Source organism: Trichogramma pretiosum, unplaced genomic scaffold, assembly GCF_000599845.2.
Source record: "Trichogramma pretiosum strain Unisexual culture from Peru unplaced genomic scaffold, Tpre_2.0 scaffold41, whole genome shotgun sequence".
NCBI lineage: Eukaryota > Metazoa > Arthropoda > Insecta > Hymenoptera > Trichogrammatidae > Trichogramma > Trichogramma pretiosum.
Window position 1 is genome coordinate 638957 of NW_019640824.1, and position 12667 is coordinate 651623.

Below are 12667 nucleotides of genomic sequence, written 5' to 3' on the forward strand. Positions count from 1 at the left end.
ATACGTACTAACTAAATAAATGGAAAGATTTTTCGACCATTGATATAATCATTTACAACCTTAACGATTTTTTACCCGACGATCGAATTAAAAAAAAGTTCTAGAGATTTTATTACACTTGCGTTCTGTAAGGCTTGGCTTGACCTTATATTTATTTTAACATGAGCAAAAAGTATTACTTCCATGTGGGTTGGGTTATCGATTTAATGAGGCCTTTCGACTCGCGGAGGGTTCCAATATATATATTGATGGCACGTCCGCGCGTTACGCGTTTGTAATCTCGTACTTCGTACATGATAGATACAAATATCGATTTGATGAATGCCTCGATCGAATGCTATGGTATATAAGTACTTATTGTGCGATCAAACCCATTTCCAAAGCTTGGAGTTGTAAATTTAATCGACCATTCGCAATTGTACAAGGACAATAATAACCCATTAACGTCGGGAAGACACGATTTGATATTCACTTTCACAAAACCATAAAATCTAATGGTTTTGAGTGTGTTATTTTCAATGGTTGTATTTAAATTGCTTGAATTAAAATTTAATAAAAAATTTTAAATTTAAATAAAAATGTGTGTGAGGTCAACTTTTTTTTTCATTTAAATTTTTTAACCTTTTATTATTTTTATATGGGGTTAAAATGTATACAGAACTGGATCTTAAAATCTCTCCTTTGAGAAACCAAGATTAATTCAATCGAAAATAATATATTACGTGCCTAGGGAGCAAAAAATCAACTTTTTTTAAACAAAATAGAGGCCGGAGTAAAAAAATTTACTTTCAAGTCTCACTACTTTTTTATCTCATAAACTATTGAGTTAAGCGAACCTACCTCCTCCAAATTAAAAAGAAAAAATATTTTTCAAAGATTTATTTGTAATAGAATGAAACGTCATATCATAATGAAAATTTTTTACATACTTTATTGACCTTATACTATATAAAGAAAATTTTTTATAATTTTTTGTCACCCAGTGTCGTATGCTACAATTGCTTTAAAAGAACACGAAAAAAAACCGCGGTGGGAACGATTAAGAAAAAACCATTAATTTTATCACCCTGAAATTTTAACACAATAATCGGCCCATGTTACTGCTCAGAATAAACTAGAATGGAAAAAATCGGCATAATATTTTTGGAGATATAAACAATTTTTTTTTCTCTTTCTATTACTCCTTCTTCTAGAGAAAGGCCTGCAGGAGACTAGAGCCTGTGCGCAGGAGAGATTACTGCTATACCCCCTTCCCTACTGACTCGCATTTGACCAGACCCGAGGACCAGTGGGGCAAGGGAAACCTGAGGGTATACGTAGTGCATATGCACTACACCTTCAAATTTTCGAAAAAAAGCCACCATTTCTTTATTTTTTAACCAATGATTTTCATTCTTATTCATTCTAAGCAGTAACATGGACAGATTATTGTGTTGAAATATCAGGGTGATAAAATTAATGATTTTTTCATAATCGTTCCCGCCGCGGTTTTTTCGTGTTTTTTTGAAATAATTTTAGCAGACGACTCTGGGTGGGAAAAAATTATAAAAAATTGTCTTTATATAGTATAGGGTCGATAAAGTATGTAAAAAAATTTTCATTGTGATATGACGTTTTATTCTATTACAAATAAATCTTTGAAAAAACATTTTTTCTTTTTAATTTGGAGGAGGTAAGTCAACAAAAGAGGTTTAAAATTGTTCAAGAAACATCCAGAAAGTATCTATGCCCGATTCTATGGAAATGGAAATCCATACCCTCGTTGACGATGAGCTTTCAATTTCACCGCTAGATGTCACAATGAAATCTAAATGTAAAAAAATTAAGTTGTCTAGTTTTATTTGAGTAAAAACTATAGTGGTACCGTCTATGTTCTTATACAAATGTTAGCCTATTGTATAACGAACCTTGTACGTTCGCTCGTACAAAGCTGGCTGGGGTTGCATGCACGCGCAGCGACGACCCACGGTTAAATATACACACACAATACACGTTACACACACCGGAATTGTTTACAAACATACTTTTATGCGCGAACAGATCGAAACTCGCGCGATGGATCAAAGTGTTGTATCGGAAAAGAAATCTTTAATATCGAAGTGATTTTTTGAAAGCCGGCACTTGAAGCTAATGCTTATAGTTAGTGTATTTATTAGGCCTAGCTCTGCGGTACTGCAATTCAAATAGACCGGGAGATAGTGACCGTTAATAGGTGCTGATTTTTCCACTTAGTATATCCCTAGTTCCGGAACTGTTCATTTACGATAGCATACTTAATACGCTTTTCCTCTCAGGCCTCCATAAAAGACACTAACCGATTCTTAAAGGGGATACATACATCGAAGATGTAGATATGAGACATTACGCCGACGTTATGAGGCAGTAATCGGGCCAGACAACGTTTATCAGAGAGCACAGTAAAACCATATCCCCAAAACTGGCAAACGACTGCAAATTCAATGCGAATGTTTTTCTGAAGTCGAAGAAGATTTTCAATGTTCAAATTGTCAAAGTATTCGAGGTAAACCGCGCAGGCCAAGCAGACTAACTGCTCATCTTGGGCAACCAAAGGGTAAAAAGCCAACCCTCGACCAACACAATTCCAAATGTATATACCACGTCATATAAATTTCGATGTGGTTGTCAATGAAAACTCGAATGGCCGCTGCAGTCGGTTGTCGAGCAAAAACATTTGCACAAAATATTGAAATAAAATTATCTTCTATAAGTACATTTTAATTTGATTATCGAATGAATTTTCGTACTTACCAATTTCAATAACTTTTTTATGTAAGTATGTATTACTGAAAGATCTTTTTACCACGCCTTTCCTTTTTTTCCCTTTAAAGCTAAATTTCGTTGCCAATTCATTTGAAATAACAGCTGCAAGGATGTTGCGTGTAGTGTAATGGGCATCTTTGCCTCCACGTGTTTTAAGAAATGATTTCTGAAACAAAAAAATATAATGAAATTTCAGAAATGGGTGAACATTGTTACTAATACTGTATGACAAAAACTTTTTTCAGAACTTACAGTCTTTTTCCGCATCTTTTCACTTTGGTTCAGCTTGCACTCAAATGCATTGAAATCGTCCATTGTTTTGAGAGGAAGTATCGACATGAATTTTGTCCTGTTGTGTCACCATCTCTGCTTCATCATTTGTGTTGTTCATTGGCGCCACCTCTAATTTGTACTGGATTTTATTTTGATTTAATAAAACCTCTTGAAGCAGTCCTGTAAATAATAATTTTATTACAACAAACAATTGATTTGAGCTTCTCTTCTAATTTTACAAAAATTATTGTCTTTGCGATGCAATTTAAAAAATGTCAAGCCATCATCAATAGTCGGGTCTTCAAATTCGGCTAGACGATGCGTATAGGAGTTTTTCAAATCGACGACTAAAATCGAGTAAAAATCGTTTCGATTGGCGAAATATGTGCAATATATTGGCAATATGTTAGTGCAATATATCGCCAATATATTGCAACTGTAGAGGCAAATGGACACGCGCCAGTATATTGCCGATTTTAAAAATGAAATGGTTTTAGCAATATATTGCCAATATATATAGCTACCTGAAAACTAAATTTGAAAAACATCATCAATTCATCTTTGTCTAACTAAGTTCAATTCGCATCTCTTTAAATATAAAAGGTATAGTTAAAAAATATAATTTATTTTCGTAAATCATTAATAAATAATAACAATTAATTTTTTTACAACTAACATTCAAATCTTGCTTCAGATAATATATATCAAGCTTTTACATGTTTAACTCTAATATAATACTTCTGGCGATTGCTGCAGCTGCATAAACTTTGACGAATTTTTGCCGTATTAATTGGGAGATAAGTCGAATTTCTCATGATTCTTTTCGTACTTTCTCCTACCAAAACGAAGAGACGTCGATGGACCTAGAAAAGAAGAAATATTTTGAACGAAACTCCTCTCAGTAACATTAATTTAGGAACAATATTAAAATGAGTACAACTTTACAAAAATATTTTAAAACGCACGATAGTAAATTTATACTTACTAAAGAAGTTTTGCACCATCGACTCTTGCAAGTCCTCTTCAACGGTATGACGTCCAAACGATCTTCGTCACCTGGGTACCATGATTCCCGTCACCTCGCCACCATGATCCTTGTCACCTCGACCCTATGAGTTCCGTCACTTCGATGCCACGATTCCCATCACATTGGCACCATCATTTCTATCTCCCGGTCACCATGATACTCGTCACCGTCATCCACATCTAGAAAACAGAACATAACATTTAAAATTCACATGATGCACTTGAAATTTATTTCCAATAATACTATCGCGGATCGATTTCTCGTAAACTTTAAGTATGACATCGCGACTTTTCTGCTACACGTAAAAAATTGACGGTAAGGATTATTTGTTTGTTTGAAATAATGCTTACAAGGTATATTGAGTGTATCGCCATTAAAAAGGTTGGAAATATTGTATCGAATATAATTTTTCAATATCGTATCGGTATCTATAATATTTTAAATATAATATTTTATTATAAGAAATATCGTATCGATTATCGTGCATAGGTTCGGTATAATAAAAAAGTACGAAGTTTCATTTTTTTTAATAGTGAAAATTATTTAAGAATTTGAAATTTAAATATAATTATTTAAGTATACAAAATATAATGTTCAACAGTTCTTACACAGTATTTAAATAAAAATTACAAAGGAACCTTGCATATTTCGTTTTTAAGCGAGGCCTTTATCCATCTATTTATGCAGAGGAGTTCTAGTTAATTTTGATCTTTTAAAGAACTTCTTACATTATTTACAATCAGGCTTACCTCTGAAAAAAAGCCTTTTTACTGGGACAGACCTTGTCTGAATGGATAATATATCTCTGGCTACTAAAGCTAAAACTGGATATTTTTTTTAGTGATTTTTCCACCAATCCAATATATCCGTATTTGGATTTTCTCTATTAACATTTAAATATTGATCGATTTCTTGTGTTTGCTTGCATGAAAAAATTTTTCAAAAAGAAGAAAAACTAAATTTTTCATTGAACCTGAAATAAACTTCGGTTAATTTTTTCACGCTTGTTTTTCAATCCTGATAAGGTCGCGTATAAAGCGGCGAAACGTCCATTGTTTGTATATTTTTAATTGAATATTATTAAAAATTTTTTAAAATAAACATTAACTGTTACGATCCGGGTGATAAGCATGAAAATTGTGTTATTAACTATTTTTTAGTTAGAGGCTCGGCATTGTGGTTAAATTTGGGAACAGCCTTCTAAAGCTGACACGAATTTTTATTTCTTATTTTTCCAGCTTTCTTTTTTCATTTCTCGTCCCCAAGGAGTCTGTTTTAAGCCAATAGATTAGATTCAAGGATCGAGCACTAATGATATGCTGTAGATTCAATTGAACTTTTTGTAATGGAACAATAATTTATGTTTTCCTGCTTGTGAGGAAAAAATTACTTTTTAATTTTCTTCATTTCGTTCTTCTTTGTCATTCAAACTAAAAGATGTTTTTTCAATGTAATCTAATAAAATATTAAATTTTCTTACAACATCTGGCAACGTCACGCGATTTTCTCCACTAATATGCTTATACACTATTTCAAAATTTCCTACACGCTCAGCACTAAATAGTAAAATTCGACCCAAAAAAGAGTAAGAAGAACTCTTTTCAAAAGTAAACTGATCTTTTTTTTTTTTAGGTCGAATTTTACTCTTTTGTGCTGAGTGTGTAGGTACTCGACAATCAATTCATTCATTTACAGTTATAGTGCACAGCATAACCCCGTTATCTGCGCATTCAATATCTGCGGCACCCTTTCGAAACGTAACCCCCGCAGATATCGGGGTTTAGCTGTATTATCTTAGATTAAAATTTGTTGCGCACAACATTATAACAGTACCTTCTAAATTTGAAGCTTATACTTTCAGCATATTTTAAGTACTATTGCATTGGGTTTTACAATCGATTATTGGTTTTTTAAATTCTAGGTCGAGAATACTAAACAATTTTTCAACTTATTTGTAATAACTTCTAATTTTAAATTTTTTTATTTTTTTTATCGTACTAACCAGATTAGTACTTTTAGATACAAGAGGCGAAAGCTGAAGTTCCGCCGCCGCGCGAAGTTGGCGCCGCAGGCGGGCCATAATATTCTTCAAATAAAACGAAAGAATATTTTCTTTTTGTTTTTCACGCACGTACTTGGGTGAACGTTGCTCCACAAAAATTATTTTTTATACCAGCGGCCCGAAAGTGACTACTTCCCTTCCGCTGCGCAGAGCGGGGAGAGCGATTTTCAGCATACTGTAGATAAAAAATAGTATACAGGCCTATGCCGCGAAAAAAACCCCCAGATCACGTGCTTATCGGCCTCGGCTTCGCCTCGGCCACTAATTACCAAGATTTTAGAGGTGAAGTTCAGTGTAAGTTTTGAAAATTTGATTATTTTAGTGATAAGAAATGATGTAATACTGTAAAATATCCAATAAAATAGAATAAATGCCATGGTACAAAAATGTCACGGGATCTTCTTCCCAGGATGTTGTCCTATATATTTCTTTTATATGTAAAATTTCTAGTTATTTATAAATTTAAATAACGAACAACAACAAAATAAATAAGAAAATATAAGAAAATTCAAGCACAATTCATTCGAGAATTGGCTGGGGCCCCGACTTTAGAACGGAGCAATCAAGCTGTCTCTCGCTTAGAAAATAAGTTCAAACTTACAAATATTTATGTATTTTTTTAAGTTTATTAGTATCTGGTTCTATGAACAGCTGAAGTCGAATTGATTGTCTTTGTCAGTGTGAAGAGAGAGCAAGCCAAAGGAACAACTACTAAACAAACAAACATCGGTAACGTAGTAACCGATCAAACAATATGAAAACAAAATCAATAAGTTAACGCAGTTTATGAGCCGGGAAACTGATTCTTTTATTCATTGCCCGTCATGTATGGTGCGTACGAACTGTCAAAAGTCAATATGAATAAGAATTTTTTATCGCTTGCTTAATTGCTTAACAACAATGCTTAATTGCTGGTTATACGCTACGCGCACGCAGTTTCGAGTCTATAGTCCGAATGGTAGCATTGAGCGCACTTTTTTAGTGCCTCAAGTACGAGTGGATCGTTGGACTTGTTGTTTGTCAAAAATCGAAACAAAATTTCTAAAACGATTAGTCGCCGATCAAAATCGAAATATGAGTGAGGAAATAAAACTAAACGAAGTCGATGACTTCTTTGACTTGCATTACTTCGCGTTGAATAAAAAATTTCAAATTTTCTGTGGTTTATGGCCACTAGAAACTGGATATATGAAGTACTTTAAGCAAGGCGCAATGGGTGCGATTATACTCGCCAACTTGATTTTGTTTGTATGTATCACAAACGATTAAAGAGGCAAACGAAATGATTAAAGTATTTTTTGTAGTCTCATGCATTAGGTACATTTTGCGGCACTAACATGGATTATTGCTGCGAAAACATGCTTGGAGTGGTTTACTGCATCACGGGATTCTCCAAATTAGTTGGCATATCGACTACCGGAGGCAAGGTAACTCACAAAAGTTACACCTTCAGGATAAGTGATCGTATGTGATTGATAATATTTTGACAGTTTACAGGAATTTACAAGATGATCGCCAGAAACTGGCGCGAGACAACCGATGAGATTGAATACTCTATACTGGAAAAGTATGCCCGAATCTCGAAAATGTTGACTCGCTTATACATTGGTATGCATTCATTGTATCATCACATGCATGAATGACGATTTTGTAAAAATCATCTTTCCAGTTGCGTTTCTGATGACCGGCGGAGTCGTCACCCAGGCTCCGGCAATTCCCCTTCTACTGAACTACATAATACCGCTGAACGAGTCTCGACAGGCAATACCCATCGTCAACACGGATTACAGCATCACGCCTTATACGAGGTTTGCCCATCTGTGGGTGCATTATTCTTTCACGGCGGTTGCCGTTGCCTGTGTTTTCATTGCCATCGATGCGACCTTCGTGCTCATCGTTTTTCAGATACTCGCGACTTTAGACGTTGTCAAGTGAGTTATGATTCGTTAAAAATTCAAATTTCTAAATGGTCAAATCGTAACGTTAAGAAATCGTTTGTAGGCAGAGAATCCGTCAAGCGAGTTCAGTTGAAAGTGAAAATGCTGAACAGTCATATGGAATTTTGGTAAAGGCTGTGAAATTGCACAAGGATGCTATAGAGTTGAGTTCAGTCGAATGTGCTTTTTCTGCAAAAATAAATATATAAGTAATTCACTGTTTCATAGGTTTTTAAATTTATCCAACGAGGCGAATAGTTTGCAATTTTTGGTCGTACTAGGCGGTACCATTTTTAATATTAGTTTCGGCTCATTAGCGGTGAGTATCGTAAAATATTTAACAAATCACGTTTTAAATAGATAGATGTAAATTAAATGAAATTTATTTACGTCAAATTAATAAATCAGATTTTGTCTCGCGCGGGCGCTTATGCAGATTTTGCTCGAATAGGAATACTTACCTTGGGTTATCTGTTTCAATTATTTGTTTTATGCTTGCTTGGTGAGCTCATCATAAGTTCCAGCTCTGAGTTATTTGTCATTCCGTAAGTAATAGTAATTGAAGATACGTGTGCCGTAAGCAATACTTTATAGCACTGCTTGGCATAATTTCACACTTGTGGCATGCTTTTCGGTGGCATAAGTCGCTCATTCTGGCACCACGTCGTTTGCATCGCACTCCCTACCAGAACCTGCGACTTATGACTTGGAAAAGGGAGCATAATAGTACATTATGCTCCCTTTTCCAAGTCATAAGTCGCAGGTTCTGGTAACGACTGTGATGCAAACGACGTGGTGCCAGAATGAGCGACTTATGCCACCGAAAAGCATGCAACAAATGTGAAATTATGCCAAGCAGTGCTATAAAGTATTGCTTACGGCACATGTATCTTCAATTACTATTACTTACGGAATGACAAATAACTCAGAGCTGGAACTTATGATGAGCTCACCAAGCAAGCATAAAACTAATAATTGAAACAGATAACCCAATTGCAGTATTCCTATTCGAACAAAATCTGCATAAGCGTCCGAGCGAGACAAAATCTGATTTATTAATTTGACGTAAATAAATTTCATTTAATTTACATCTATCTATTTAAAACGTGATTTGTTAAATATTTTACGATACTCACCGCTAATGAGCCGAAACTAATATTAAAAATGGTACCCCCCAGTACGACCAAAAATTGCAAACTATTCGCCTCATTGGATAAAGTTAAAAACCTATGAAAAAGTGAATTATTTATATATTTATTTTTGTAGAAAAAGCACATTCGACTGAACTCAACTCTATAGCATCCTTGTGCAATTTCACAGCCTTTACCAAAATTCCATATGACTGTTCAGAATTTTCATTTTCAACTGAACTCGCTTGACGGATTCTCTGCCTACAAACGATTTCTTAACGTTACGATTTGACCATTTAGAAATTTGAATTTTTAACGACTCATAACTTACTTGACAACTTCGAAAGTCGCGAGAATCTGAAAAACGATGAGCACGAAGGTCGCGTCGATGGCAATGAAAACCGCGGCGATGGCGATCGCCGAAAAAGACCAATGCACCCACTCATGGGCGAACCTCGTATAAGGCGTGATGCTGTAATCCGTGTTGACGATGGGTACTGCCTTTCGAGACTCGTTTAGCGGTATTATGTAGTTCAGTAGAAGGGGAAATGCCGGAGCCTGGGTGACGACTCCACCGGTCATCAGAAACGCAACTGGAAAGATGATTTTTACAAAATCGTCATTCATGCATGTGATGATACAATGAATGCATACCAATGTATAAGCGAGTCAACATTTTCGAGATTCGGGCATACTTTTCCAGTATTGAGTATTCAATCTCATCGGTTGTATCGCGCCAGTTTCTAGCAATAATCTTGTAAATTCCTGTAAACTGTCAAAATATTATCAATCACATACGATCACTTATCCTGAAGGTGCAACCTTTTGTGAGTTACCTTGCCTCCGGCACTCGATATGCCAACTAATTTGAAGAATGACGTTATGCAGTAAACCAGTCCAACCGTGTTTTCGCAGCAGAAATCCAAATTAGTGCCGCAAAATGTACGTAATGCATGAAGCTACAAAATATACCTTTATCATTTCGTTTGCCTCTTTAATCGGTTGTGATACATACAAATAAAATCAAGTTGGCGATTATAATCCCACCCATTGCGCCTTGCTTAAAGTACTTCATATATCCAGTTTCTAGTGGCCACAAACCACAGAAAATTTGAAATTTTTTATTCATCGAAAAGTAATGCAAGTCGAAGAAGTCATCGACTTCGTTTAGTTTTATTTCCTCACTCATGATTCGATTTTGATCGGCGACTAATCGTTTTAGAAATTTTGTTTCGATTTTTGACAAACAACAAGTCCAACGATCCTCTCGTACTTGAGGCACTAAAAAAGTGTGCTCAATGCTACCATTCGGACTATAGACTCGAAACTACGTGCTCGTAGCGTATAACCAGCAATTAAGCATTGTTGTTAAGCAATAAGCAAGCGATAAAAAATTCTTATTCACATTGACTTTTGACAGTTCGTACGCACCATACATGACGGGCAATGAATAAAAGAGTCAGTTTCCCGGCTTATAAACTGCGTTAACTTATTGATTTTATTTTCATATTGTTCGATCGGTTACTACGTTACCGATGTTTGTTTGTTTTGTTCCTTTGGCTTGCTCTCTCTTCACACTGAGAGAGACAATCACTTCGGCTTGAACTGTTCATAAAACCACAGACTAAAAAACTTAAAAAATACATAAATATTTGTGAGTTCGAATCTCCACTGTGCTACGCAGTATCTACCAAATTTTCTAGCCATTGCAGCTTTTTAAAAATGTCACACTATCATGCACTCGAAAACGTTCAGCATCAGACTCTTTCGTAGTGCAATATTTTTCTGTTTAATGTTTCATGAATCCATCACTTTTCCGTGTATAAAACTTCTCGTTTGCCAAAGGTGAACTTCTGTTGGTTCAATTTCAAATTCGCTTCTTTGAGCGTGGTGAAAAGCTGCCACAGGTGTATGAGGTGTTCTTCATGCGACGATGATGCGACGAAAATGTCGCCTATGTATGCCTTGGCGAACTGTAGGTTTCGCAAGATGTGGTTCATTGTGCGTTGCATGGATTGCGCAGAATTACTCAGGCCGAGAGAAGTTCCGAGAAATTCGAATGGGCCAAAGGGAGTTTTGACGGCAGTTTTTTCAATGTCCTCTTCGGCGTCTGGGATTTGATAGAACGCTTTTTGGAGATCCACAGTTGAGAAGACGTTTCCGGGACTCTCTTGTAGCAGGTCTTCTATTGTCTGGCACAGTACATGCGTTTAATCTCCGATAATCGCCTGTGACATACCAGGTTGAATTGCTTTTGTAGCCTACGCAGAGATTCTCTCATGTGCACATTGTTTTTATGAGCCCATTGCCTCTCGTAAGCTCTTACAGGTATTGTTTTATAATGATTGACCGCTTCATGCATTAGCTAGAGGTATATCCTTTGAAAGATTCTTCGAAAGAATCTGTTTGCAATGGTTTTTTACATGCTTGGATTTCACGTTTTGGTTGTCCGGACATTTTGACAATAGATAGAGAAGGTCAATTTACATTTCACATGTTTGCAGATTTTGCGAAGCTTTTCGGCATCAAGCTTGTGACGGTTGCGTTACGCCGTCACAGCTCTCTCGCCACCTCAGCCAGACTATTGTGAAAAATATCATTTGACTTATGTTTTTCCACGCAGCAGTGGCAGCGAGACGCATGTGTGTGCGAGTATGTGTGAGTGAGGATACGGCATGTCGCGAACCGCATGATGCAATAGAATATTTTGGAGCAAGGGTGACGAATTGGTCACGTGATCGATTCACTCCTGCGAGCCGCGCGACTGTGAGCATCGAGGCGAGATCGTTTTCGGACGCTGAAACGACCACATCGACGTGGTCCCGAAATCGCGAGAAGTCGCGTCGGGCCTAAGTTGATCGCGCCGTACGTCGCAAGTGCGTGTACCCTGAGGCACGACCCGCACTAACGTGAACGAGTAGCGCCGAATGTCGCGGGTGCGTGCGGTACGGACGACTTGGACTCGCGTGTACGCCTTCGGACGGGCTTGATTGTCGGGACACGTGAAGCGGTGTTGCGTTCCGGATCTCCACGTGGTTCATTTGTACGCGGCAACGGATTGCCGCCCGATTGTGCGTATCGCGTGCGTGAGTGCAGCAGCACCAACAGGTCAAGGGGCCATCCTTGACCAAGGCGACGACAAGTGGCCAGCGACGGCCACTTGTAGCTCATGTTCTCTTATAGCTCATCACAACGGTAATTGGTTCGAAGCTCTTCCGTTGGTTCTCCTTGGCATCTGATCAGCTTTTAAAGAAGACATATCATCAACTTCCAGAAAGCTGGTTTATGGCGAGACTTTGTGTTTACCCGACGAACTGTTCAAAAGCTCAACCTTTGCACCTTTAACGGATTTTACAATTTATCCGATTTATTGCATCGCTTGCGGTTAATTTTCGAACATTTATAGCCTCAGCCCGCTTCGAGACATTGCAAGCCCAACGTATTTGATTATAATGAG

At 36.7% G+C, this 12667-nt stretch overlaps 2 protein-coding genes and 1 long non-coding RNA gene across 3 annotated transcripts; 1 reads left to right on the forward strand and 2 right to left on the reverse strand.

The window, feature by feature from the left end:
• Window positions 1-3756: 3756 nt before the first annotated feature.
• On the reverse strand, window positions 3757-5565 carry LOC106656670. The gene is made up of 3 exons (XR_001339488.2): window positions 4831-5565; window positions 4040-4260; window positions 3757-3917 (listed from the first exon to the last, which is right to left on the reverse strand). It is a non-coding gene; the product is annotated as an uncharacterized LOC106656670 (long non-coding RNA).
• A 1546-nt stretch (window positions 5566-7111) lies between these two features.
• Window positions 7112-8629, forward strand: LOC106656609. Its single transcript, XM_023463236.1, has 7 exons — window positions 7112-7391; window positions 7448-7570; window positions 7634-7751; window positions 7813-8074; window positions 8145-8243; window positions 8309-8399; window positions 8489-8629. The coding sequence occupies exons 1-7, from the start codon at window positions 7218-7220 to the stop codon at window positions 8627-8629; spliced, it is 1008 nt and encodes a 335-aa protein (XP_023319004.1). The 5' UTR covers window positions 7112-7217.
• Window positions 8630-8986: 357 nt separating this feature from the next.
• Window positions 8987-10474, reverse strand: LOC106656610. Its single transcript, XM_014377674.2, has 7 exons — window positions 10226-10474; window positions 10047-10169; window positions 9865-9982; window positions 9542-9803; window positions 9373-9471; window positions 9217-9307; window positions 8987-9127 (listed from the first exon to the last, which is right to left on the reverse strand). Exons 1-7 carry the CDS (start codon window positions 10397-10399, stop codon window positions 8987-8989), a joined length of 1008 nt encoding a protein of 335 aa, XP_014233160.2. The 5' UTR covers window positions 10400-10474.
• Window positions 10475-12667: the final 2193 nt, after the last annotated feature.